This window comes from Astyanax mexicanus, chromosome 2 (assembly GCF_023375975.1).
Source record: "Astyanax mexicanus isolate ESR-SI-001 chromosome 2, AstMex3_surface, whole genome shotgun sequence".
In the NCBI taxonomy this organism is placed as follows: domain Eukaryota; kingdom Metazoa; phylum Chordata; class Actinopteri; order Characiformes; family Acestrorhamphidae; genus Astyanax; species Astyanax mexicanus.
The window spans coordinates 73,729,401-73,752,293 of record NC_064409.1 but is presented as its reverse complement, the minus strand read 5'-3'; the positions used below and the strand labels follow the sequence as shown (position 1 = coordinate 73,752,293).

Genomic DNA, 22,893 nt, shown 5'->3' with positions numbered 1-22,893 from the left:
TAGAACAAAGTGTAGTTCCAGATTTCTTCTGGATGCTCCTCAGCCAGCATGTGTATAATATATTCAGTTCCGTCAGCAGCTCACCTGATTTACCACATTAACCAATTTACCAAAGCAGGTGTTGATTAATATGATGAGAACTAGAAAAAACTCTATTAAACTCAGATGAGGAGGAGAGATTAGGAGATGTTTTAAGGAAAACAGGGCTGTAAAAGCTCTACTTTTAGTTAAATTGCTGTTTGTATTTATTGTAATTCTGGTGTTTTACTGAGATAATAAACAATTACTGCACTGATAAGAAGCTTTTTCTTTACAGTAATTCTCACAGGTGCCTAAAACATTTGTACATCACCCTAGGAGTGATTAAGGGAAAGAGCACCATCTAGCAACTGTGCTCTCTCAGGGCTCTGGCAGCTGATGGCAAGCTGCATGACTGGGATTCAAAACAGCGATCTTCCAATTATAGTGGTAGTGGATTTTATACCACAAGTGTATATTAATATTTACTATTTGAATAAGTCTTGCTTTAATAAGGACAAATCAAATCCTTAGACAGTTTTAACTCCCACAGAAAATTACAGACGCATATTACTCACATTGCAACCAGCCACTTCCTCTCCATGAGCAGGTGGATGTCTTCTATCCTGCGGTTGTTAGCGTAGTGGAGACGCTTGGGCAGGTGCTGCTTCAGATACGCTTTGAAGTGCTGATTAGGCATTTTACACTAAGATCCAGAACACACACAAAACAAACATGGAGATTCAACCAACCCTGAGTCATCCTGATAATAGACATCATCTTTGATTTTATAGTAGGTATTATTTTATGTACTTACTGTTAAGTTAGCTACTATTTCTTTTGGGTCATCTGAGAAGAAAAATAAATATAAAAAAAAGATTTGATAAGAACATTAAAAACTTTAAATATTTTTTTTATGTTGTACAGGATACAATTTATTACATAAAAAATACTGTTTTATGTGTTAAATAGTAATTTAGGACAAATGGCAAGGCAAGTTGCTATGCTTATTGCTATCTTATACCCCATCAACAGTCTATTTTTACAATTTGCACACAATTTGCACATAATCTGCACAGTTAGCAAACACGCTTCCAAATATATCTACATCGATGGGCGTGGATAGGTCTGGAAGTGAGGTGTGTTCAGATCAAGTATCTGGCGTATTGCTGTTCCCGTAAATTACCTTTTCTCGCACCTTCTCAGTGTGAACGAGAAGGTCAGTTTCCTCTACTGAGAAGTGCAGAAGCACTGCACCATTAAAATAGCAATCCGCCAATATCAAAGTATTTCATGTTACGCCCAAAACACAACCATGATTAATAAAGAGAATTAGTTCATGCCTTTTGCGCATTAAGAGCCCTGCAAGGAGTACTTATCCTGTCGTTATGATAGCAAAGACGCACTAATACACCCTAAACCAAGCTGCACAGTGCACTATTGACGGCTGACACCTATAGATCACTAATAAAAGGCTCATGGTGTGTGATTATACTGTGTCTTACATTGTGCGCTACGGTTCTTGGGACGCAACCTTCCAGAGGATCCCTGGATGAGTGTGAAATCCTCAGTGTTTAGTCCATATGAGCTCAGATATTCTTTCCGGTCACAGTGGGCCTCCTCCATTCCTACACCAACACACACACACACACACACACACACACACAGGTGTTAATAGAAAGATGGCAGCTAACAAGAATGGCCGTAACACTGTTCCACATCTACCTTGGCTGTTACTTCAAGGGCTGTATCAACATCTATATCAAACTGGCACCAATCTGACTCTTTATTGGCGATGCACCTTTATTGTAAAGTGTTACCAGAATGGCCACAATAATGTCAAAATTATAGTGGAAAACTATAAAAATATATATATTTTTCATACATATGAATTAATAGTCTGGTCAACACATACTGTAGGTACAAAGCTGAAAGGTTGACATACCATGATCCCCCACAATGATTACATTCACACAGCGATGCAGATTCATCTGTTTCAGTCCGTTCATCAGCTGACCAATAATGTTATCGATTTCCTTCAGGGGGTTATCCAACTGCCCACAGAGCACACACACACACATTACTAATGGAGTCACATTCACAATACTAATGGAAAGCTTTTTAATACATGTTTTTATTAACATAATAATTAGTAATAAATGTAGTATATTTTGAGATACTTCATGATGTACTTTAAGATTAACTGGAAGTTTAAAATGAAAAAAATGGATGAATGGATGTGATTTTGCTGTTTTTTTTTTGTTTCCTATATTATATTCATTATAAATGAATAGTGAAGTGATCCAGACTATAAAGGAACACATAAGGAATCATGTAATACCTTAAAAATGTTAAACAAACCAAAATACTCTGTGAAGAAGCATTTAGGTGCTCTTATCTGAGGTTCTGTTAACTTGCAGTTTCTGAGGCTGAAAACTCTGATAAACTTATCCTGTACAACAGAGGAAACTCTTGCCCTTTCTTTGCTGGGGTGGTCCTGATGAGAGCCAGTTTCATCATAACATTTTCGAAGGAATTTCGACGGCACTTAAGGACACTTTGACTGACCTTAATTTCTTAAAGTCATTTTTTTTTACTTTATTTAGTTGAGTAGTTCTTACTCTCATAATCTGGATTAGAACGTTACTCAAATATTCACTATTCACTGTATACCTGTAACTCTACCTCTTCACTACTTTACAACTGATGCTCTGAAACACATTAAGAGACAAGAAATTCAAGTAATTAACTCTTGATGAGTTCAGCACAGCTGTTAACTGAAAGCCTGAATTCCAGAACATTTTTAAATCATGAAAAACACTGAATTTAAGGTAATTCAAGGCCTGATATAAGCTGTTCTTACCTCGTTACTGAGGGGTCCAAGTCTGTGTCCAAAAGTGTCAGGCTGCTCTGAGTGCACTGCATACACATACGGCCTGAAACAGCACACAACATACAAACTCTATTTCTCAATTTCAAACGTCTATTTTCTGACCTATTTTTATACATAAGGCACATTATTATGTGACACTAGTAAGAAACAGGGGTGTCACCATGTTTTCCTTCTAATTCAGCGGGTCTTGCTGCTGGGTGGTGAGACCTATAAAGCTAAGCTAAGTTAAGTAAACAGAACTGTAATTCTTAAAAAAAAAAAACACTTCTTCAAACAAACGCTGGATGTTAATCTACACAGATTTCTCTCCTGAAAGCTGTTTATTTGGGTGAGTAAAGTGCTTTCGTTTATTTATTGTAAGCTTAGATTTCCAGATTTCTCCAGCACTGAGTCTGAACCATTAGCATTAGCCACTAACTGTCAGCGCTAGCACTGAGGAACCCTGAGTGTTCCAGTAAGCCAGGGCGATTATCAACTAGCAGTTCGTCCCACATAGCTTGTTTAAACAGGGTAAACACACAGACTACAGTCCGATATACTCACCTCTGAATGCCAAAAGAGCTGGCACTTAGCATGGTTAGCAGCTAATGCTAATAGTGCTCCAGTTTTGAGTCTTGGTGCTGGAGAACTAAACTGAAACTCCTGTATAACTCTGTACTTTAGTGGAGTGGCTTTAATGCTCCTTAATACCTGACTGGTAAGATTTATACATAAGATACACCAGATTATAAAGCATACTGATGATTTTTGGCGAAATTAAAGGATTTTTAAATGTGCCCTCTAGTGTGCAAAATATGGTAATTAAAGAATTCAATCCTATATTTTCAGTGGTATACACACAACCCCTGGGAAATCTGTCATTTTCTCTTTAATGCACCACATATATATGAAACTGCGCTGAAGGACGTCATATACAGTACAGGCCAAAAGTTTGGACACACCTTCTCACTCAATGCGTTTTTTTTTATTTTCATGACTGTTTACATTGTAGATTCTCACTGAAGACAAATCAAAACTATGAATGAACACATGTGGAGTTTTTTATGTACTTAAAGCTCACCTTCCGCGAAAATCCGATTTTTCTTGTTTTTTGTGGAATACAGTAGGTCTCTCCGAGTTGAATGTGTACACCTGCACATTACACTGTTTTGCAGCCCCCATTGTCTGCAGGAGCTAAGCAAAGAAATCCCCCCTCCCCCCTCCGAAAAACGGGTGAATTTTGAATTATCTTTCTGCCTACGTAGGCAGAAACTCACAGACCAGCCCACCTTGGCTCGAGAAACTCCCAGAGGCGGAGCTGAAGCGACGCAACATCACCGCTCATCAGTTAGGAGGTGGGAGGCAGTGAGCGGCTGAGCGGTGGAGGGGCGTCGCAGTGCTCCTAGCCAGTCAGAGGAGAGATATTTGCATGCTGTTTGCATGTATGAATATTCATGAGCAAAGCTGGAATCCGGTCATTTTGGACACACCCCTAAAACAGTCCATTAAAAAAGAGCTATACAGAGACACCTGAGCACTTTTTTCTATACAGAGCTATACAGAGACACCTGAGCACTTTTTTTTTACAAAAACGGCTCACATGTCATTCATTCATACTAGAGACCACAACTAGACATTTTAAAATGAAAGAAAAAACGACGGAAGGTGACCTTTAACAAAAAATGAGCTGAACCTCCACAGTCACCGGACCTGAACCCAATCCAGATGGTTTTGGGTGAGCTGCTGGAGCACAGAGTGAAGAAGGCAAAGGAGCAACAAGTGCTAATAAACACCTCTGGGAACTCCTTCCTTCAAGACTGTTGGAAAACTTTTCATTTCAGGTGGCCACCTCTTGAAGCTCATTGAGAGAATGATGCTAAGAGTGTGAAAAGCAGTAATCAGAGCAAAGGGTGGCTATTTTGAAGAAACTAGAATATATATATGTATATATTTTTAGTTATTTAATCTTTTTTTGTTAAGTACATGTAACCCCACATGTGTTTATTCATAGTTGTAATGCTTTAGTGAGAATCTACAATGTAAATAGTCATGAAAATAAAGAAAACGCATTGAAAAAGAGAAGGTATGTCCAAACTTTTGGCCTGTACTGTACATCATGGTGGTTGAATTACAGTCTCCTTTAAGAGCCAGAAACAGCTGACCTTTCCTCATCGGGCAAGTGGAGCCATCTCAGTATGGTGAGGATCCTCCTCTCCAGTGGAATCACCCTACACAAACACACACAGAGAAAAGAAAAGAAGAGGGGGGAGGTTTTTATTCAGTCATCCAACTAAAACAGAGCTTCCCTGTGGAGCAACGCAGCAGACCCTCATCAAACTCCATCAAACATCTTCCAGTGCTTAAGACTCTGTAACAAAGAGTTCTTCATCTACGGTCTAGTGCAGCTCAGAGTACCGAGTGAACACTGCGACCCCGGCAGAGTCCTGACCTAAGATCAGTTAATCTTCCGCTAGAAAACCAGAGCAGGCAAGTCTGATCACATCTGACTTCAGAGACGTCCTGTCAGAGTCAGCAGGAACAAAAGGAGAAAGAGAGAAAGAGAGAGGGGAAAATAAACACAGCCTTTTGTTAGTTTATGTAAGATAGGAGGACAAAAGGGCAAAAGCGTTCAACAGGGTCCTATTGCACACAGACAGGGATGAATGGACCCTGTGTGTGGTGGTGTGTGTGAGTGTGTGTGAGGTCTTTGTTTGTAGAGATGCCTGGAGGGGATAGAAATGCGTGTGCTTGTTGGATCATGTGCACTGTGATCACACTTCCCCTCTGTCTTCACAGTGATAACCCAGCACCCTGGATGGCTCAATGTTTTTGCACTACAGTCATATGAAAAAGTTTGGGCACCCCTATTAATCTTAATCATTTTTAGTTCTAAATATTTGGGTGTTCGCAACAGCCATTTCAGTTTGATATATCTAATAACTTATGGACACAGTAATATTTCAGGATTAAAATGAGGTTTGAGGTTTACAGAAAATGTGCAATATGCATTAAACCAAAATTTGACCGGTGCAAAAGTATGGGCACCCTTATAATTGTATTGATTTGAATACTCCTAACTTCTTTTTACTGACTTACTGAAGCACAAAATTGGTTTGTTAACCTCATTGAGCTTTGAACTTCATAGCCAGGTGTATCCAATCATGAGAAAAGGTATTTAAGGTGGCCAATTGCAAGTTGTTCTCCTATTTGAATCTCCTCTGAAGAGTGGCATCATGGGCTCATCAAAACAACTCTCAAATGATCTAAAAACAAAGATTGTTCAACAAAGTTGTTCAGGGGAAGGATACAAAAAGTTGTCTCAGAGATTTAACCTGTCAGTTTCCACTGTGAGGAACATAGTAAGGAAATGGAAGAGCACAGGGACAGTTCTTGTTAAGCCCAGAAGTGGCAGGCCAAGAAAAACATCAGAAAGGCAGAGAAGAAGAATGGTGAGAACAGTCAAGGACAATCCACAGACCACCTCCAAAGAGCTGCAGCATCATCTTGATGCGAAAGAAGCCATTTCTGCAAAAGCAAAAGCACACCTCAGGCGACTCTGTTTGTGGCGTGCTTTTGCTTTTGCAGAAATGGCTTCTTTCGCATCACTCTCCCATACAGCTTCTTTATTTTTAATGCATATTGCACATTTTCTATCAGTACAATAAACCTCATTTCAATCCTGAAATATTACTTTGTCCATCAGTTATTAGATATATCAAACTGAAATGGCTGTTGCAAACACCCACATATTTAGAACTAAAAATGATTAAGATTAATAGGGGTGCCTGTAATGAGACAGCTACCCTGAAGGGAAGATCCAGATAGCTGTCTCAGACTTCTATTTAACCTGGTGGAATATAGCACCAGGATGAACTCAAAAGCAAATAAATGAGAAATGCAGTGAGCTGGGATTGAACCCAGACCGTTGGTGTGAAGGGCTAATGAGCAGACCACAACACTATGGAGGATTATGAGTGCTTGGTGACTGTAAGGGTTTTAACACTGCGGGCAAGGTTTAGAACACTGATTAATTACACAAACTAAAGTGTGAGAGAAGAAAGAACTGCTTTACTGTGGAGAAATGTAAGAAATGAAAACACAAAGCGGCAGAAAAAGGTTTGAAAAAAATAAATTATAAAACGCTGAGAGCGGGGCTCGAACCCTCACGAGAATGGGCTCCGAAGCGCAGTGAACACAGCCAACACGCTGCGCCACCGGGGATGAGCCGATGACGTCAGCGCCGGACACAACTTAATGACTCACAGCAAGCGGGAGAGTGAGCTAAGTGAATGAAGTGAAAAAAAATAAACCAAGCAGAAATAATGATTTTAAAACGGTAAAAAAAACAATAAGGGATAGAAAGAAAAAGTAAGCGAACTTAGAAGTGAAGGGGAATCCCCTCTGGTCGCTATAAACGATAGAAAGTTTTTTTTTTTTTTTTTTTTTTTTTTTGACGAAAGTACAAAGAGAGAGAGAGAAGGGGAAAGACAGCCTCGTGGTGACACGACCAGCGAGGTGAAGGGATTAGAGCGACGCAGGTAGCTCTAGAAGAAATAAAGAGAACCTCTCTGAACTGAGCCCAGTATACACCGTTCTCATAGAGGTTAAAGATAGAGAGCCACTTGGCAACTCAGAAAAGATCGCTAGAAAAACCGGCGTGGTCTAGCTTTCTGAAGGGAATACTCAAGACTCTGCGTCGAGGAACCGGAAGGAAGCCCTTATAAGGTAGTGACACCAGCTGTTGTTAATCGCGCTGATTACCACCTGGCTTAGAGCGTGGCCTCCCTCTAGTGGTGGGAAGACCACGGCGCGGGCGGCCTCTTACAGGACCCCCTCCCCGAGGGGCGGCTCCAGAAGTCCCAAGCCCAGCCGCCCGATCACGCCGAAAAGCCCGGATGAGATCCGGATCAAGAATCCGAGCAGCTGGAACCCAAGAGCGCTCTTCAGGACCATAACCCTCCCAATCCACCAGATACTGTACTCTGCCCCTCACCATACGGGAATCCAGTATTTTATTTACTGTATAGGCCGGAGAGCCAGCCACCATGCGAGGGGGCGGCGGGTCCATCGGCCTAGCCCCAGTTGAACATAGGTAGGGCTTGAGACGCGAAATGTGGAAAGTGGGATTGATCCTAAGGGACGGCGGCAGCTGCAGCCTGTATGACACAGGGTTGACTCGGCGGATGACCTTGAAGGGCCCGATGTAACGGGGGGCCAATTTTTTGTTGACCACTTTGAGCGGAAGGTCCTTAGCCGCTAACCACACAACGCCTCACCATACTGAGTGCAGAGGGAACGGCTGTGTCTGCTTCCTGGTCTGAAAACAAGGGAGGCGGATAACCAAACTGACACTCAAAAGGGGACATTCCCAGAGAGGAGTGCCACAGGGTGTTGTGAGCGTATTCGGCCCACAACAAGTGATCCGCCCAGGTGGTAGGGCAAGTGGATGCCAGACACCGGAGAGACTGCTCAAGGTCTTGGTTCACCCTCTCGGTCTGCCCATTAGACTGAGGATGATACCCTGAGGACAGACTGACAGAAGCCCCCAGAGAAGTACAAAAGGCTTTCCAGAACCGACTCGAAAACTGGGGGCCTCTATCTGATACCAGGTCTACAGGGATCCCGTGGTACCGCACTACTTGGTGGAGAATGAGTTGAGCAGTCTCCTGAGATGATGGGAGTTTTGACAGGGCGACAAACCGAGCTGCCTTTGAAAACCTGTCCACAATCACCAAAATGACCGTGTTGCCTCTGGATTTGGGTAATCCGGTGATGAAATCCAAGGACAGATGTGACCATGGGCGATGTGGGACAGGTAAAGGGTGTAGCAGTCCAGGGGGTCTAGTCCTGGGCTCCTTGTTTCGTGCACATACATCACAGGAAGCCACAAACTGCCGAACCTCTCTTGCCATCTTAGGCCACCAGAATCGTCTGCTCAGGAATTCTAGTGTGCGTTTAACCCCTGGATGGCCTGAAACAGGATTGGTGTGTCCCCAGTCCATAACCTGAGTCCGAGCAGATGTGGGGACATACAGCCTGTTGGTGGGGCCTCCGCCTGGGTCTGGCTCAGTTTGTAAGGCTGCCCGGACTACTCCCTCAATCTCCCACTGCAGGGGGGCCAGTATGCGTTCGGGGGGAAGGATAGGAGAGAACTGTGGTACAGAGGGTGCCTCCCACTGCCTGGAAAGGGCATCAGGCTTAATGTTCTTGGATCCTGGACGGTAAGATAGAGTGAAGTCAAAGCGACTGAAAAACAGGGCCCAACGGGCCTGTCTAGGGTTCAGCCGCTTGGCACTCTGGATGTACGAGAGGTTCTTGTGATCCGTCCAGACCAAGAACGGGTGTTCCCTCTAGCCAGTGTCTCCATTCTTCAAGGGCCATCTTAACGGCCAAGAGTTCCCGATCTCCCACATCATAATTCCTTTCAGTGGGAGTCAAACGGTGAGAGAAATAAGCACACGGATGGAGCTTGTTGTTCTCACCTGAGCGCTGGGACAGGACAGCACCAACCCCAATGTCCGAGGCATCCACCTCCACCAAAAATGGGAGGTCAGGGTCCGGGAGGCGTAAGATAGGGGCACTGATAAACCGGTGTTTGAGCTCCTCAAAGGCTTTCTGGGCCTCGTCGGTCCATTGGAATAGGCCTGGCTGCTTGCGGGTCAGAGCAGTGAGTGGTGCCGCAACTGAGCCAAAGTTCCTAACAAACCGGCGGTAAAAGTTGGCGAAGCCCAAAAAACGTTGCACTAGGCGGAGGGATGTTGGGCGAGGCCACTCGGCCACTGCTTTCAGTTTGACAGGATCCATAGCTAAACTGCCCTTGGAAACCACAAACCCCAGGAAATGCACTGTAGCTACATGGAATTCAGACTTCTCAAGTTTTACAAAGAGATGGTTTTCAAGGAGCAGCTGTAGCACTCGGCGAACATGAACAATATGCTCATTCAGGTTTTTGCTGAATATGAGGATGTCATCCAGGTAAACGAAAGTATATAGGCCGAGGGTCTCGTGCAGGACCTCATGGATAAGTCTTTGGAAGACAGCTGGTGCATTCATTAGTCCAAAAGGCATTACTAAGTATTCATAGTGGCCTGTAGGGGTGACAAAAGCTGTCTTCCATTCATCCCCGGGGCGGATCCGTACCAGGTTGTAGGCACTCCGAAGGTCCAATTTTGTAAAAATAGAGGCCTGTTGGAGTGCCTCAAAGGCTGTTGTCATCAAAGGCAAAGGGTAGCGGTCCTTGACCGTGATTTTGTTGAGGCCTCTGTAATCGATACACGGTTGTAGACCCCCGTCCTTCTTGCCTACAAAAAAAAATCCTGCCCCAGCAGGAGATGTTGAAGGACGGATGAACCCCTGTGCCAGTGCTTCTTTTATGTATTCCTCCATAGCCTCTCTCTCAGGCCCTGATAGAGAAAAGAGGCGCCCCCTAGGAGGAGCAGTCCCTGGCATTAATTCGATGGCACAATCGAAGGTACGGTGAGGTGGTAGGACCTCAGTCTTCTGCTTGCTGAAGACCTCCTTAAGGTCATGGTAAGCCTTTGGTACCTTGCTCAGGTCAACAGGCTTTTGGTGTGGTGTTCCATGACTCTCCAGGAGGCCAGGGCGTAAACATGAAGCCCTACAATGTGAACCCCACTGACGAATGCTTTTGGAGAGCCAGTCTATATGAGGGTTGTGCCTTTGCAGCCAAGAATACCCCAGGATTACAGGTAGACTTGGTGCTTGGGTCAAAAAGAAAGAGATGCGTTCAGTATGTTGACCCACTCTCATAATGACTGGTTTGGTCTGTTGCTTAATTGCCCCTGATCTCAGTGGGAAGCCATCTATAGCCGACACTGGTAGAGGAGTGGTAAGGGACTCCAAGGGTAAGCCTAGTTGGCGTGCTGTAGAGATGTCCATGAAATCGCCTGCTGCACCGGAGTCAACAAATGCAGTCAGGCGTCCCTCCTTAGGTGGTGTTCCCCATATCAAAGCGACTGGGAGAAACAGCCCACTTGACTGGGGACTGAGGAGAGAGCCTACCCTGGGGTCCCCTACCGGGGGTAGGCTTGGCCTTTTACTGGCCTAACAGGGCATTTTTCTATTTTGTGGTCACCCCCACCACAATACATACATCTGCCCTGACGGCGACGTGTCTCGGCCTCTTGGGGGGTGAGGTGGGTGCGACCGAGTTGCATGGGTTCATTCCCATCAGCCCGAGACTGTGGCCGGGAATAAGGAGAAGGTTCGCGAGGTTGAGGAGTACGCGGCCCCTTCTTGCTGGCCCGACGACGTTCCCGAAGACGGTTGTCAAGCCTAAGAGCCAAGTCATACAGGTCCTCCAAGGAATTTGGAGGATCACGGACTGACATGAGATCTTTTAGCTCTTCACTGAGGCCTTGTTGGTAAACAGCTATAAGGGCAAGGGAGTCCCATCCACTCTCAGCAGCCAGGGTACGGAAAGCAATATTGTAGTCTGCAATAGACCGAGTACCCTGGTGTACATTGAGGAGGGCAGTGGCAGCATCACTGCCCCTACAGGAGCTATCAAAAGTCCGCCTCATGGCTCCGGCAAAGAGAGAAGAGGTCTTACAGTCTACAGATCCAGCCTCCCAAAGGGCTGTAGCCCATTCTAAGGCACGGTCAGAAAGGAGGGAAATCATGTATGCGACCTTAGCGTCCTCAGTGGGGAACCGATTAGGGGCTTGCTTAAAGGCCAAAGAGCATTGGAGCAGGAAGCCCCGACATCCACCTGGCTCACCACTGAATCTCATAGGGGCTGGTAGCATGATGTCTGCAGAGGATGCAGTGAGAGGCGGAGCCTCAGCAGCAGGTGGGGCTTCATCCTTGGGTGGGATTGTTAACTGTTGGACAGCCACTGTTAACTCCTGCATACGCTGAGCTAGCTGATTTAATGCCTCCTCATGCTTGCCCAGACGAGCACCCTGAGTTGTTATGGCCTGCTGCATTGCTGCCTTATCTGCTGAGTCCATATTAAGGCAGAGTCTTGCTGTAATGAGACAGCTACCCTGAAGGGAAGATCCAGATAGCTGTCTCAGACTTCTATTTAACCTGGTGGAATATAGCACCAGGATGAACTCAAAAGCAAATAAATGAGAAATGCAGTGAGCTGGGATTGAACCCAGACCGTTGGTGTGAAGGGCTAATGAGCAGACCACAACACTATGGAGGATTATGAGTGCTTGGTGACGGTAAGGGTTTTAACACTGCGGGCAAGGTTTAGAACACTGATTAATTACACAAACTAAAGTGTGAGAGAAGAAAGAACTGCTTTACTGTGGAGAAATGTAAGAAATGAAAACACAAAGCGGCAGAAAAAGGTTTGAAAAAAATAAATTATAAAACGCTGAGAGCGGGGCTCGAACCCTCACGAGAATGGGCTCTGAAGCGCAGTGAACACAGCCAACACGCTGCGCCACCGGGGATGAGCCGATGACGTCAGCGCCGGACACAACTTAATGACTCACAGCAAGCGGGAGAGTGAGCTAAGTGAATGAAGTGAAAAAAAATAAACCAAGCAGAAATAATGATTTCAAAACGGTAAAAAAAACAATAAGGGATAGAAAGAAAAAGTAAGCGAACTTAGAAGTGAAGGGGAATCCCCTCTGGTCGCTATAAACGATAGAAAGTTTTTTTTTTTTTTTTTTTTTTTTTTTTGACGAAAGTACAAAGAGAGAGAGAGAAGGGGAAAGACAGCCTCGTGGTGACACGACCAGCGAGGTGAAGGGATTAGAGCGACGCAGGTAGCTCTAGAAGAAATAAAGAGAACCTCTCTGAACTGAGCCCAGTATACACCGTTCTCATAGAGGTTAAAGATAGAGAGCCACTTGGCAACTCAGAAAAGATCGCTAGAAAAACCGGCGTGGTCTAGCTTTCTGAAGGGAATACTCAAGACTCTGCGCCGAGGAACCGGAAGGAAGCCCTTATAAGGTAGTGACACCAGCTGTTGTTAATCGCGCTGATTACCACCTGGCTTAGAGCGTGGCCTCCCTCTAGTGGTGGGAAGACCACGGCGCGGGCGGCCTCTTACAGGTGCCCAAACTTTTTCATATGACTGTATAAGGAGCACTTAATATCCTTTAATTTTCCCCAAAACTCACCAGTGCGTCTTATAATCTTATGTATGAATTCTACCAGTCAGGTATTAAGGAGCAGTAAAGCCATTCCACTGAAGTACAGAGTTATACAGGACTTACAATGAAGTTTCTCCAGCAGCAAGACTGGAGCAGTATTAGCATTAGCCGCAAACCGCACTAAGCGTTAGCTCTTTCGTCGTTCAGAGGTGAGTATTATCGCACTGTAACCTTGCTGCTAACACTGGCTAGCACTGCTGGGGCAGTATTAGCATTAGCCGCTAACCACAGCTCTCTGATCATTCAGAGGTGAGTATATCGGACTGTAGCCGGTGTGTGTTTACCACATTAAAACAAGCTACATGGGATGAATCACTAGCTAATATCACCTTGGCTTCCTGGAACACTCAGGGTCATTCAATGTAGCGCTGATGGGTGGCATTAGCTGCTAACCACTAAAGGTTAGCTGCTAACGCTCCAGCTTTAGTGGAAATCTGGAAATCTAAGATTACTGTGAATAAATGGAAGTGCTTTACTCACACAAATAAACAGTTTTCAAGAGAAAAATGCGCTGTGTGTATGAAAATAGACCAGAAAATAGACATTAGGACCTCAGACCTGTAGGGCTTTACCTTACACCCTGTGCCAAGGTGCATCTGGATGCTGATATCTTACGCCCAACAGTTTATTTTTGACCCCTTGTGCCAAATATATCTATGCCAATGGGCGTGGTGGTCTGGAAGTGAGGTGTGTCCAGGTCAATTTCTGGCATCTTGCTATCTTGGCGGCGGAAATCACAGGTGTTCCACTGATTGATTAAAACCCTGATAACAGTCAACAATCATCTGACAGATTTATATCTTGGCTAAACATGTGCACCAAGCGTACACACCCACTCATTACACACACACAAGGATGTGCAGCAGTGCACAAACCCAACTTTAACATCAACAATAAACAGAACACAAAATAAAATAAGATTGCTATTCCCATAAATTAGCTACATGCACCTTCCAGGTGAAAACAAGCAGGTTTCCTCTGCTGTGAAGCACAATATGCTGCACAAAGCACTGCATCGTTAAAATAGCAATCCGCCAAAATCAGGGTTCACCTGGTTCTTAAAGGGAAGCAACACACTGATTTGTTTGTGTCCACATAGATTGCTAAAATAAGGCCCAAAATCTGATAGGTTAAAGAATGTTTGAATTAATCATTAAAGAATGCTTCTTGAAGTCAATTCTAGGTGTGAACTTTAAGTACAGAGACATGACACCCTTTTTTTTACCAAGACTTTTAAATTTGAAAGTAATGCAGATTTATACTCAATTGCAATAATTCAAATAGCAATCTTGTAATTTCCTGAATTACAGATCCTCTTTATGTAATACTATTTAATAATACTTTAACAGGAGCAATATTACACACATTTAAATCTACAGAAATGATCAATCAGCATCTGATTTTTCACACATGCACTGTATTGTCAGAAATAAATCACTGTGTAGTTTTTTTTTTTATGAGGGCTAGTACACAGTACTGTATAAATATTCCTGTATAAATCCACACTGCAGAACAAAATCCCAGAACATTCAGTTAGTCCTCATTAATTTCATATTGATTTGCTCACCAAGGCCAAAAGAAGGTCCCTGCCTTCACGCCTTGTTTCTCTGATGTAATCCAGATCTAACAGGAAGACAGATAAGAGAACAACAGTAAACATTTCTATTACAATTACAATATGAATTTGCAGTAATGTTTGCTATCAAACATGAACAGATATCCTCAGGATTTAATTTAACAAAAATGCTGGCCTGTTAAGGGGTTAAACATGTAAATCAGCACTCACAGGCTGTCCTCCCCACCAGCGATGGTTGAGTTTCTCTCTCCCACGCAAGTTAAAGTTTGCATTAAACACCGGGTCATGCATTGTGTTCCCCACAATACCATGAGACTCTGGATACAGGCCCTATCAAAACAAACAGTGACAAAAAACATTTAATCTAAATACAATCGCAATGCTTTATCACACATTAATGAGAATATTTAAGATAAATCATAAGTGTATCTGTAGCTTACTGTAGCCAGTGTGTAGAGGTTGGGGAAAGTTTTAGAAGGGTACACTGGTCTCATATGAGGGGCGTGGGTACCACATGTCCCTATAAAAGAAGCAAAGCATTAAAACTGCGTGAGAAAGACACAGTAGTGAACACTGATGAAATTATGTGTATCTACAGGATTACAATCACAGAGCTAATTAGGCAATGGTGATTTTATTTACTTATTATTTATAATGTATTAATATTATGATTAACTGACACTGGCCTGCTACACCAACATGCATTTTATTAAATTTACTGCATTTGTAACTATTTGTAAGCCTATATTTTACCTTACAATACTACTGTGTTGTTCACACTATAAGCTATGCTATCAATGAAAGTCTATTTTCTGGTGTATTTTCAAACATAAAGACTGGATTATATGGCGCATTTCAAGAGGCACTAGTAAGGAACAGGGGTGTCCCCATGTTTTCCTTCTAATTCAGCAGGTCTCGCCGCTCGGTGGTGAGACCTGTAAAGCTAAGTAAACAAAACTGTAATAAAAAAAAAACATTTTGGATGTTAATCTACACAGATTTCTCCTAAAAAGTGTTCATTTGGGTGAGTAAAGCACTTGCGTTTATTTACAGTAAGCTTCGATTTCCAGATTTTACAGTAAGCTTAGATTTCTGTTAGTAATGCCACCTAATAAACTAGTGCTTAGTGCTGCGGTTAGCGGCTAATGCTAATGCTGCTGAACCCTGTCTTAGTACTGGAGAAAATTCACTGAAGACTCGCCCTTTTTAAGGTGCACTTCAGTGGAGTTACTTTAGTGCTCCTTAATGCCTGACTGGTAGAATTTATATATAAGGTGCAATGGATTATAAGGTGCACTGTAGATTTTTGGGAAAACTAAAGGATTTTTAGTTTGAATTCTAGTTCGAAAAATTTGATAGGTTAATTCAAAGTAAATATTATTCTATTTTTATGCTTTTGTCCTTGTGTTTTTAAATCGGCATTTGCTCTGAATAATAATAAAAAACAAATTAAAAAGGCATGTGCCCAAAACTCCTGATTATAACTAAGCTGTGTGAACACACTGATCCTAACTTGCAACTGTAAAACTTTGTAATGTCGCTTTGCAATAATATTCATTGTGAAAAAAAGAGCTATATAAATCAAATGTAATAAAACTGTACTGAATTAAAATGTGTGTGTGTTTCTGTTTCTGCCCCACTGTGTGACTGGGAGCCGTACTGAGTTTGTGCAGGTTGGGATGAACAGATTTCCCTTTCTTCATGTAAGAAGCTCGAAATCCGTCCAAAGACACCATGATCAGAGGAGGACGCAGAAAACTGCACCGAAGGAAAGAGAAGCGTTAGTCCTTGACAGTTAAAAACATATAATTAAAAAACAAAAAACATATTAATCAAGTTCAGCATGAAAGCAGAGGTCTGAAAAAATGCTTTAATATGAAGAGTGATTTACCCTGCTGGACATTCTGGAGAATGAATCTCCTCACATTCTCCTTCCACCCATCGACTCTCACCTACAAACCACAAACACACAAAAGGTCAGGTCAGGTTAGTCGAGTTTAACGCCACATCAGCTCGTCAGCTATTTCGTGGCAGGATAGGTAACGTTTATTCACAAGGTTCTATGATCTCGTCCTCAGAAGAGGACTCGTAGGTCGGTAACAGTACATTCACTCACACACTCACACCTAAGGGGCAATTTCAATCAAGTTCCAATTAGCCTGAACGTGCCGTCTTTGGACTGTGGGGGGAAACCGGAGAACCCGGAGGAAACCCACGCAGACACGGGGAGAACGTGCAAACACCGCACAGAAAGACCCGGGTCGCCCCAGCCGGGAATCGAACCCAGGCCGTCTTGCTGTGAGGCGGAAGTGCTACCCACTGCGCCACCGTGCCGCCCCCCAAACACACAAAAAAACACTCAATAAAACATACACACAGTATACAGAACTGTGCTACTGTTGAATGCCGCACGAAACAAGGAAGCACTGTTGTAAGTTAGCATATGGACAAGAGCATATGCTGAATATTTTAACACACAAATGCAGATATGTTTAAAAGGTTTAAGAGGTTTTTGTGTCCGTTTTTAAAAATATCTTAGTCCACACAAGCAGCATTTTCATAAATAAATGAAACTGAAATTAACAGGAATTCTCTAGACATTCTGAAGTTTTCTCGCCACTCCCTAGCAATAAATACTTAATTTTCAAAATTGTCCCAGCTGGTTCTTGTTTGTCCAGGCCTGGTCCAGAATCTCCATTTGCTGTAAGGTTTTTTTATGTCTCTGGACAGTAGGGTAAAAAAAAAAAAAAACTGCACGCAGCACATTTTGGTGCCTCCGCTGTGTTGGGTAATGTGAGAGTAACATTAAATTAAGCTGTAACATGTTATTAATCTGCTGTCACACCTTGCTTACAGGTGAGGGTAGTTGTGCCTCAAAATAGTAGTGGGTTGTAGAAAAAATTATGGCAAACTGCAGTAGCACATCCAGTGCAAGTGACAGGTGCAAAAATTAGTCAAAATATAAAAAAAGAGGAAAGAAAAATAAACAAAACAAAATCTATTTACAAAAAAAAAAAAAAAAACATTGGCTCATGCGTCAACCAATCATACTTGCGACAAACTTGAAAGCCTTAAATAGGCCACCACTGGTCTACCCAACCCAACAAAAAAAAAAAATAAACACAGAATGGAAAAATAAATAATTCAAAATAGTCTTTGCACACACCATAGGCCACACCCCCATGAAATAAACACAGACAAAAGCAAAGAAAAGAAAAATTAAAACTTCATAAATCATGCCTCATTTTGCTCAGGCACTATTTAGGGGCAGCTATTGGGCCCTTTGCCAGACCAGGAAGTGAACACAGGAGCACAGGTGAGCATGTTAGTGTAAATATTGTACCTGAAGCTATTAAAAAAGAAATGTATAGTCCAGTAGCATACCTGAACTGGTAAGTGTGGTAAGTGTGTAAGTGTGTAAGAACTGAGCTAGTAGAGCACGGACAGAACAGAACAGGACTGGATAATAAATTGTTGGTTCTGTCACATCCCCAAATTGCAGGGAGAACAAAACCAATCCAGGTGCTGTCTATGATCCAGGCTCATTCTGAACAGGCTAAGCTAACGTAAACAAAAAGCAGAAATGTGCACACTCGCTGTGTAATGTCAGCGTTTTCAAAAAGCTTCATTTTCTCTCTTTCACTTCCACTAGTAGCAGAGTTTTAAAAAAAAAAAACATTTCAAAAAGTGACCAAACGTTTTTGTGAGGACAGAAGGCCAAATCGGAGTCAAAAAAGTTTTTAAACATCCGGATTCGTGTGGACAGGGTCTAAATGGAAATGTAAATGTGTGTGTGGTAGACAGGAGACTGTTTGTCTGACCTTTGCAGAGTGATTTATAGTTTGTGCAGCAGTCTCCCTTCTCCAGACAATCTTCTGAACACTGACACGCATAGTCCTCATTTCTGTTCTCACCACACCGGTCCTCACTGCATTCAAAACCTCCAGCTACACACACACACAAAGAGAGAGACAGATATATCACTTTTACATAATCTAAACAAGATAAAAATTCCACATCTGTGTTAGGTTTTTTTTTTAGGCCTTGCACCCACACAGTTAAAATAGCATTTATATAGAGTTAGAGTTTAGGAATAAATCTACACTGATGGGCATTTTGTTCTGAAAGTGAGGTGTGTTCAGGTAAATTTCTGGTGTGTTGCTGTATATTTTGGTGGTGGAAAACACAGGAGCTCCTCTGACTGAAAGGAACCTATACAACAGTCAGTCATTAAAGTCCCAGCACCCAGCAGAGCAAACCTGATTTTTAACTCAACAATCAGAATAAAGAATGAAATAACATTACTGTTCCTTTAAATGAGCTGCTGGTGTAGCTTTACAGTGTGAATGCGCTGGTCAGTTTATTTGACATTACACTCACAAAAAAACAAGCTGTGCAAGGCATATATTTTGTGCCCTCACGATGCCAAAGACACACCCACATGCCCTAAATTCAGCTGTGCAATCTGCAATTGAACAGTAGTCTAAAGATCACTAAAACAGAGCCCTATGTCAGAGATTGAGTGTGTGTTTCTAAAATCATTAAGAAAATATTTTCTAGTATGAAATTGGCTCTGTTCAAAATGTATTGCCTCTACAGTTCTCTCCTGTTCATCTACTTATGGACACAATAAAACAAGGATTATAGACAACTGATCTCAACTAATGTTGCTTTTTTATTGTTGAATGTAAGTGTTAAATGCACATACTCACCAGTTTTGAGGCACTGCTCATCGAAATCATTGCAGCAGCTGTAGTAGGTCTTACACAGGTTATCACATCTGCACCCCGGAGGCTCCGCCTCAACCAGCTCAAAGCATCGTCCCTTACATGAGCCGGCTGAGCTCACCCATTCAGTTACTGTCAGAAACACATATTAAAAAGCTAATTTAGTTACAAACATCATCATACATCATATATCATATACAAACATCATATACAACATCAGAAGTCACAATTTACTACACTAACAAAAGTAAAGAATCACTTTGATCAGGAAATTCCTGATTCGAATCCAGGTCATGCAGCTTGCCATCAGCTGCCAGAGCCCCGAGAGAGCACAATTGGCCTTGCTCTCTCTGGGTGGGTAGATGGCGCTCTTTTCCCACATCACTCTAAAAGGGTGATGTTGCTCAGCACAAGGCTGCATCTGTGAGCTGATGTATCAGAACTGAGTCGCTGAGCTTTTCTCAGAGTGCACTGTGATGCTACTGGGTAATGCTGCATCAGCAGCAGTTTGAAAAGAGATGATTGCGGTGATTGGCTTCATATGTGTCGGAGGAGGCATGTACTAGTCTTCACCCTCCTGGTGTTGTGGCATCACTAGTGATGAGGGATATGCAGTTGGCTAGCAGCTGATTGGGTGGGACACTTGGTCAGATAAATTGGAAGAAAAACTGAAAAACAAACTGCTATCGAGCAGTAAAGGTTTAAACACAATACTAAATTAACCACTGTCTGTCAGACGAGACTGTACTTTTTTTAATCAATACATTTTTGCCAAACAAAATACGATGACGTGATATGATGTCGATATTTTCTTACACCCCTAGAGAGGTGATGATTATCCAACATACTGACATCACTAATGCTTTTGTTAATGAATTTAATCAAATCCAACGCTACGAAAGCCATCTAGCAGAAAGCCATCCCTGTACAGCAGAAACACTCTTTTTAATACCCTTGATTTTGAAAGATTTTTTAAATGTACAGGTGTCCCAATACTTAAAATCCTTAAATTTTCCCAAAAACCATCAGTGCTTTCAAATCTGGAGCAACTTATGAATGAATTTTACCAGTCAGGTATTAAGAAGCAGTAAAGCCACTCTGCTGAAGTACAGCGTTATACAGGAGTTTCAGTTTAGTTCTCCAGCACTGAGACTGGAGCAGTATTAGCATTAGCCGCTAACCACGCTAAGTGCTAGCTCTTCTGCTGTTCAGAGGTGAGTATTATCGGCCTGTAGCCTGTTGCTAACCCAGGCTAGCACTGTTGGAGCAGCATTAGCATTAGCCCCTAACCGCACTAAGCGATAGCTCTTTTCCCATTCGTTGTTTACTGTATTAAAACAACATGTGATGAACCATTAGCTGAGGGTTCCTCAGTGTAGTGCTGTCGGGTGGCATTTACTAGTGCTAAGCACTGCTAACAGCGGCTAGCGCTGCTGCTAAGAGCGTTGTTGAAATATTGGAAATCTAAGCTTACTGTAAATAAATGGAAGCACTTTACTCACACCAAAATAAACAGTTTTCTACTGAATTAGAAAGGAAACATGGCGACACCCCTGTTCCTTACTATTGTTGCTTAAAATGTACCTTATAATCCGGTGCACCTTATGTATGAAAACAGACCAGAAAATAGAAGATCGTTGATAGTGCGCCTTATAATGCAAAAAATACAGTACTTTTGTCTACATATTATATTATAACAATATAATAATAGATAGATAGATAGATAGATAGATAGATAGATAGATAGATAGATAGATAGATACTTTATTTATCCCGAAGGAAATTTAGGCATCCAGCAGCAACAACACAATACAATAAGAAACAAATTCAAACATAAATTAAAACAGAAGAATAGAGAAAAAGAAGAAGAAAAAAAAAAAAAAAAAATATATATATATATAAGGCTATACAAAAACGTACTAAAAACGTACTAAAAACGTACTATACAAGGTAAAATAACATAATTATACATCTGTTTTTAAATAGTTTATCAAATAAGCTGCAATAACTGAAAACTTGTAAGCTCTTTACAAGCAGAGCTCAATTGACCTTTGTTGCTGATGTAAACAAAAAGGCCAGTCAGGTCAGGCCACAGTCTGATATGCTGGAGTGATGTAATGAAGAAAGACAACATGCATGCTGGTCTGAGTCTTACGTTTAGTGGTGGGGATCAGCTCTTCCTTTTCTCCAGGCTGAACGGCCTGAAATATGTAGCCAACACAAACGCGGGGGCCGAGCAGGAAGGAGAACACACAAACTACCTGTGGAAAAACATATACGTTAGCACGTGCACACATAGAAAAAAGGTGCCCTTTAGAGTAGAAATGTATGTATATAAAAACTAGATATGTTGAATAAACACGTTAACTTCATTTAATAAATCACAGAGAAACCATGACTAACACTGAACTTTTCCACATTTTGTCACCTTACAACCACAAACTGTGTTTTATTGAGATTTTAAGTGATAGACAACCAAAGTATTGCATAAGTGTGAAGTGAAACGAAAATAATGCATGGTTTTCCAATTTTTTTTATCAAATAAAAATCTGAAAAAAATGTGACCTGCAAAATTATTCATCCCCCTCTATATCAATACTAAGTAGAGCCATCATTCGCTGCAGTTACAGCTGGAAGTGCTTTGTGGCTTTGGGATTTGTCTCTACCAGCTTTGCGCTTCTATAGACTGAGATTTTTGCTCATTCTTCTCTATAAAACAGCTGAAGCTCAGCCAGGTTGGATGGAGAGCTTCTGTGAACAACATTTTTATGTCAGACACAGAAGCTCAGTAATATTTAGGTCAGGATTTTGACTGGGCCATTCTAACATGTATATTCTCTGATCTAAACCATTCCACTGTAGCTCTGGCTGTATGTTTAGAGTCCTTGTCTTTAATCTTCTTTCCAGTCTCAAGTCTGTTGTTGCCTTCAACAGGTTTTCTTCCAGGATTGCTCTGTATTTATCTCTATCCATCTTTTCATCATCTCTGACCAGCTTCCCAACTCTGTCCCTGCTGAAGAAAAGCATCTCCACAGCATGATGCTGCCACCACCATGTTTCACTTTAAGGATGGTGTGTTCATGATGATGAGCAGTGTTACTTTTCTGCCACACAAATTACTTTGTATTTAGGCCAAAAAGTTCAACTTTGGTCTCATCTGAACACAGAACATTCTTCCACATGTTTGCTGTACAAACAGCACTTCTTATGTCTTTCTTTCAACAGTGGTTCTCTTCTTGACATTTTTCCATAAAGGCAATAATTGTGTAGTGCACGCCTCTTGGCTTGCTCAATCTGTCAGTTTGGGTGAATGGCCATGTCTTGGGATGTTTGCAGGTGTAGAATACATTTTCCATATTTGGGTGATGGATTGATTGTACAGTGCTTTATGGGACGCTTAAAGCTTGGGATATGTTTTTATAACCTAACCCTGCTTTAAACTTCTTCTCCACAACTTTATCTCTGACCTGTCTGATGAGTTCCTTGGTCTTCATGATGCTTATTGTTCACTTGTGTTCTCTAACAAACTTCTTCGGCCTTCAGAAAACAGGTGTTTAGATTTATACT

At 42.1% G+C, this 22,893-nt stretch overlaps 1 protein-coding gene across 2 annotated transcripts in view; it reads right to left on the bottom strand.

Annotated features, from left to right (window-relative positions):
• Positions 1-22,893, bottom strand: part of LOC103042532 (ectonucleotide pyrophosphatase/phosphodiesterase family member 2) — a 57,213-nt gene that overhangs the window by 22,736 nt on the left and 11,584 nt on the right. For both annotated transcript variants that reach the window (XM_022671977.2, XM_022671978.2), the window contains exons 2-15: positions 21,482-21,587; positions 19,312-19,458; positions 18,421-18,546; positions 16,491-16,551; positions 16,260-16,357; positions 15,040-15,119; positions 14,810-14,929; positions 14,591-14,646; positions 5,053-5,118; positions 2,882-2,954; positions 1,964-2,072; positions 1,524-1,646; positions 836-867; positions 597-724 (exon numbers count right to left, since the gene is read on the bottom strand). In XM_022671977.2, the coding sequence (XP_022527698.2) occupies positions 597-724; positions 836-867; positions 1,524-1,646; positions 1,964-2,072; positions 2,882-2,954; positions 5,053-5,118; positions 14,591-14,646; positions 14,810-14,929; positions 15,040-15,119; positions 16,260-16,357; positions 16,491-16,551; positions 18,421-18,546; positions 19,312-19,458; positions 21,482-21,587 (1,325 nt within the window). The remainder of the gene's footprint in view (positions 1-596; positions 725-835; positions 868-1,523; positions 1,647-1,963; positions 2,073-2,881; positions 2,955-5,052; positions 5,119-14,590; positions 14,647-14,809; positions 14,930-15,039; positions 15,120-16,259; positions 16,358-16,490; positions 16,552-18,420; positions 18,547-19,311; positions 19,459-21,481; positions 21,588-22,893) is intronic.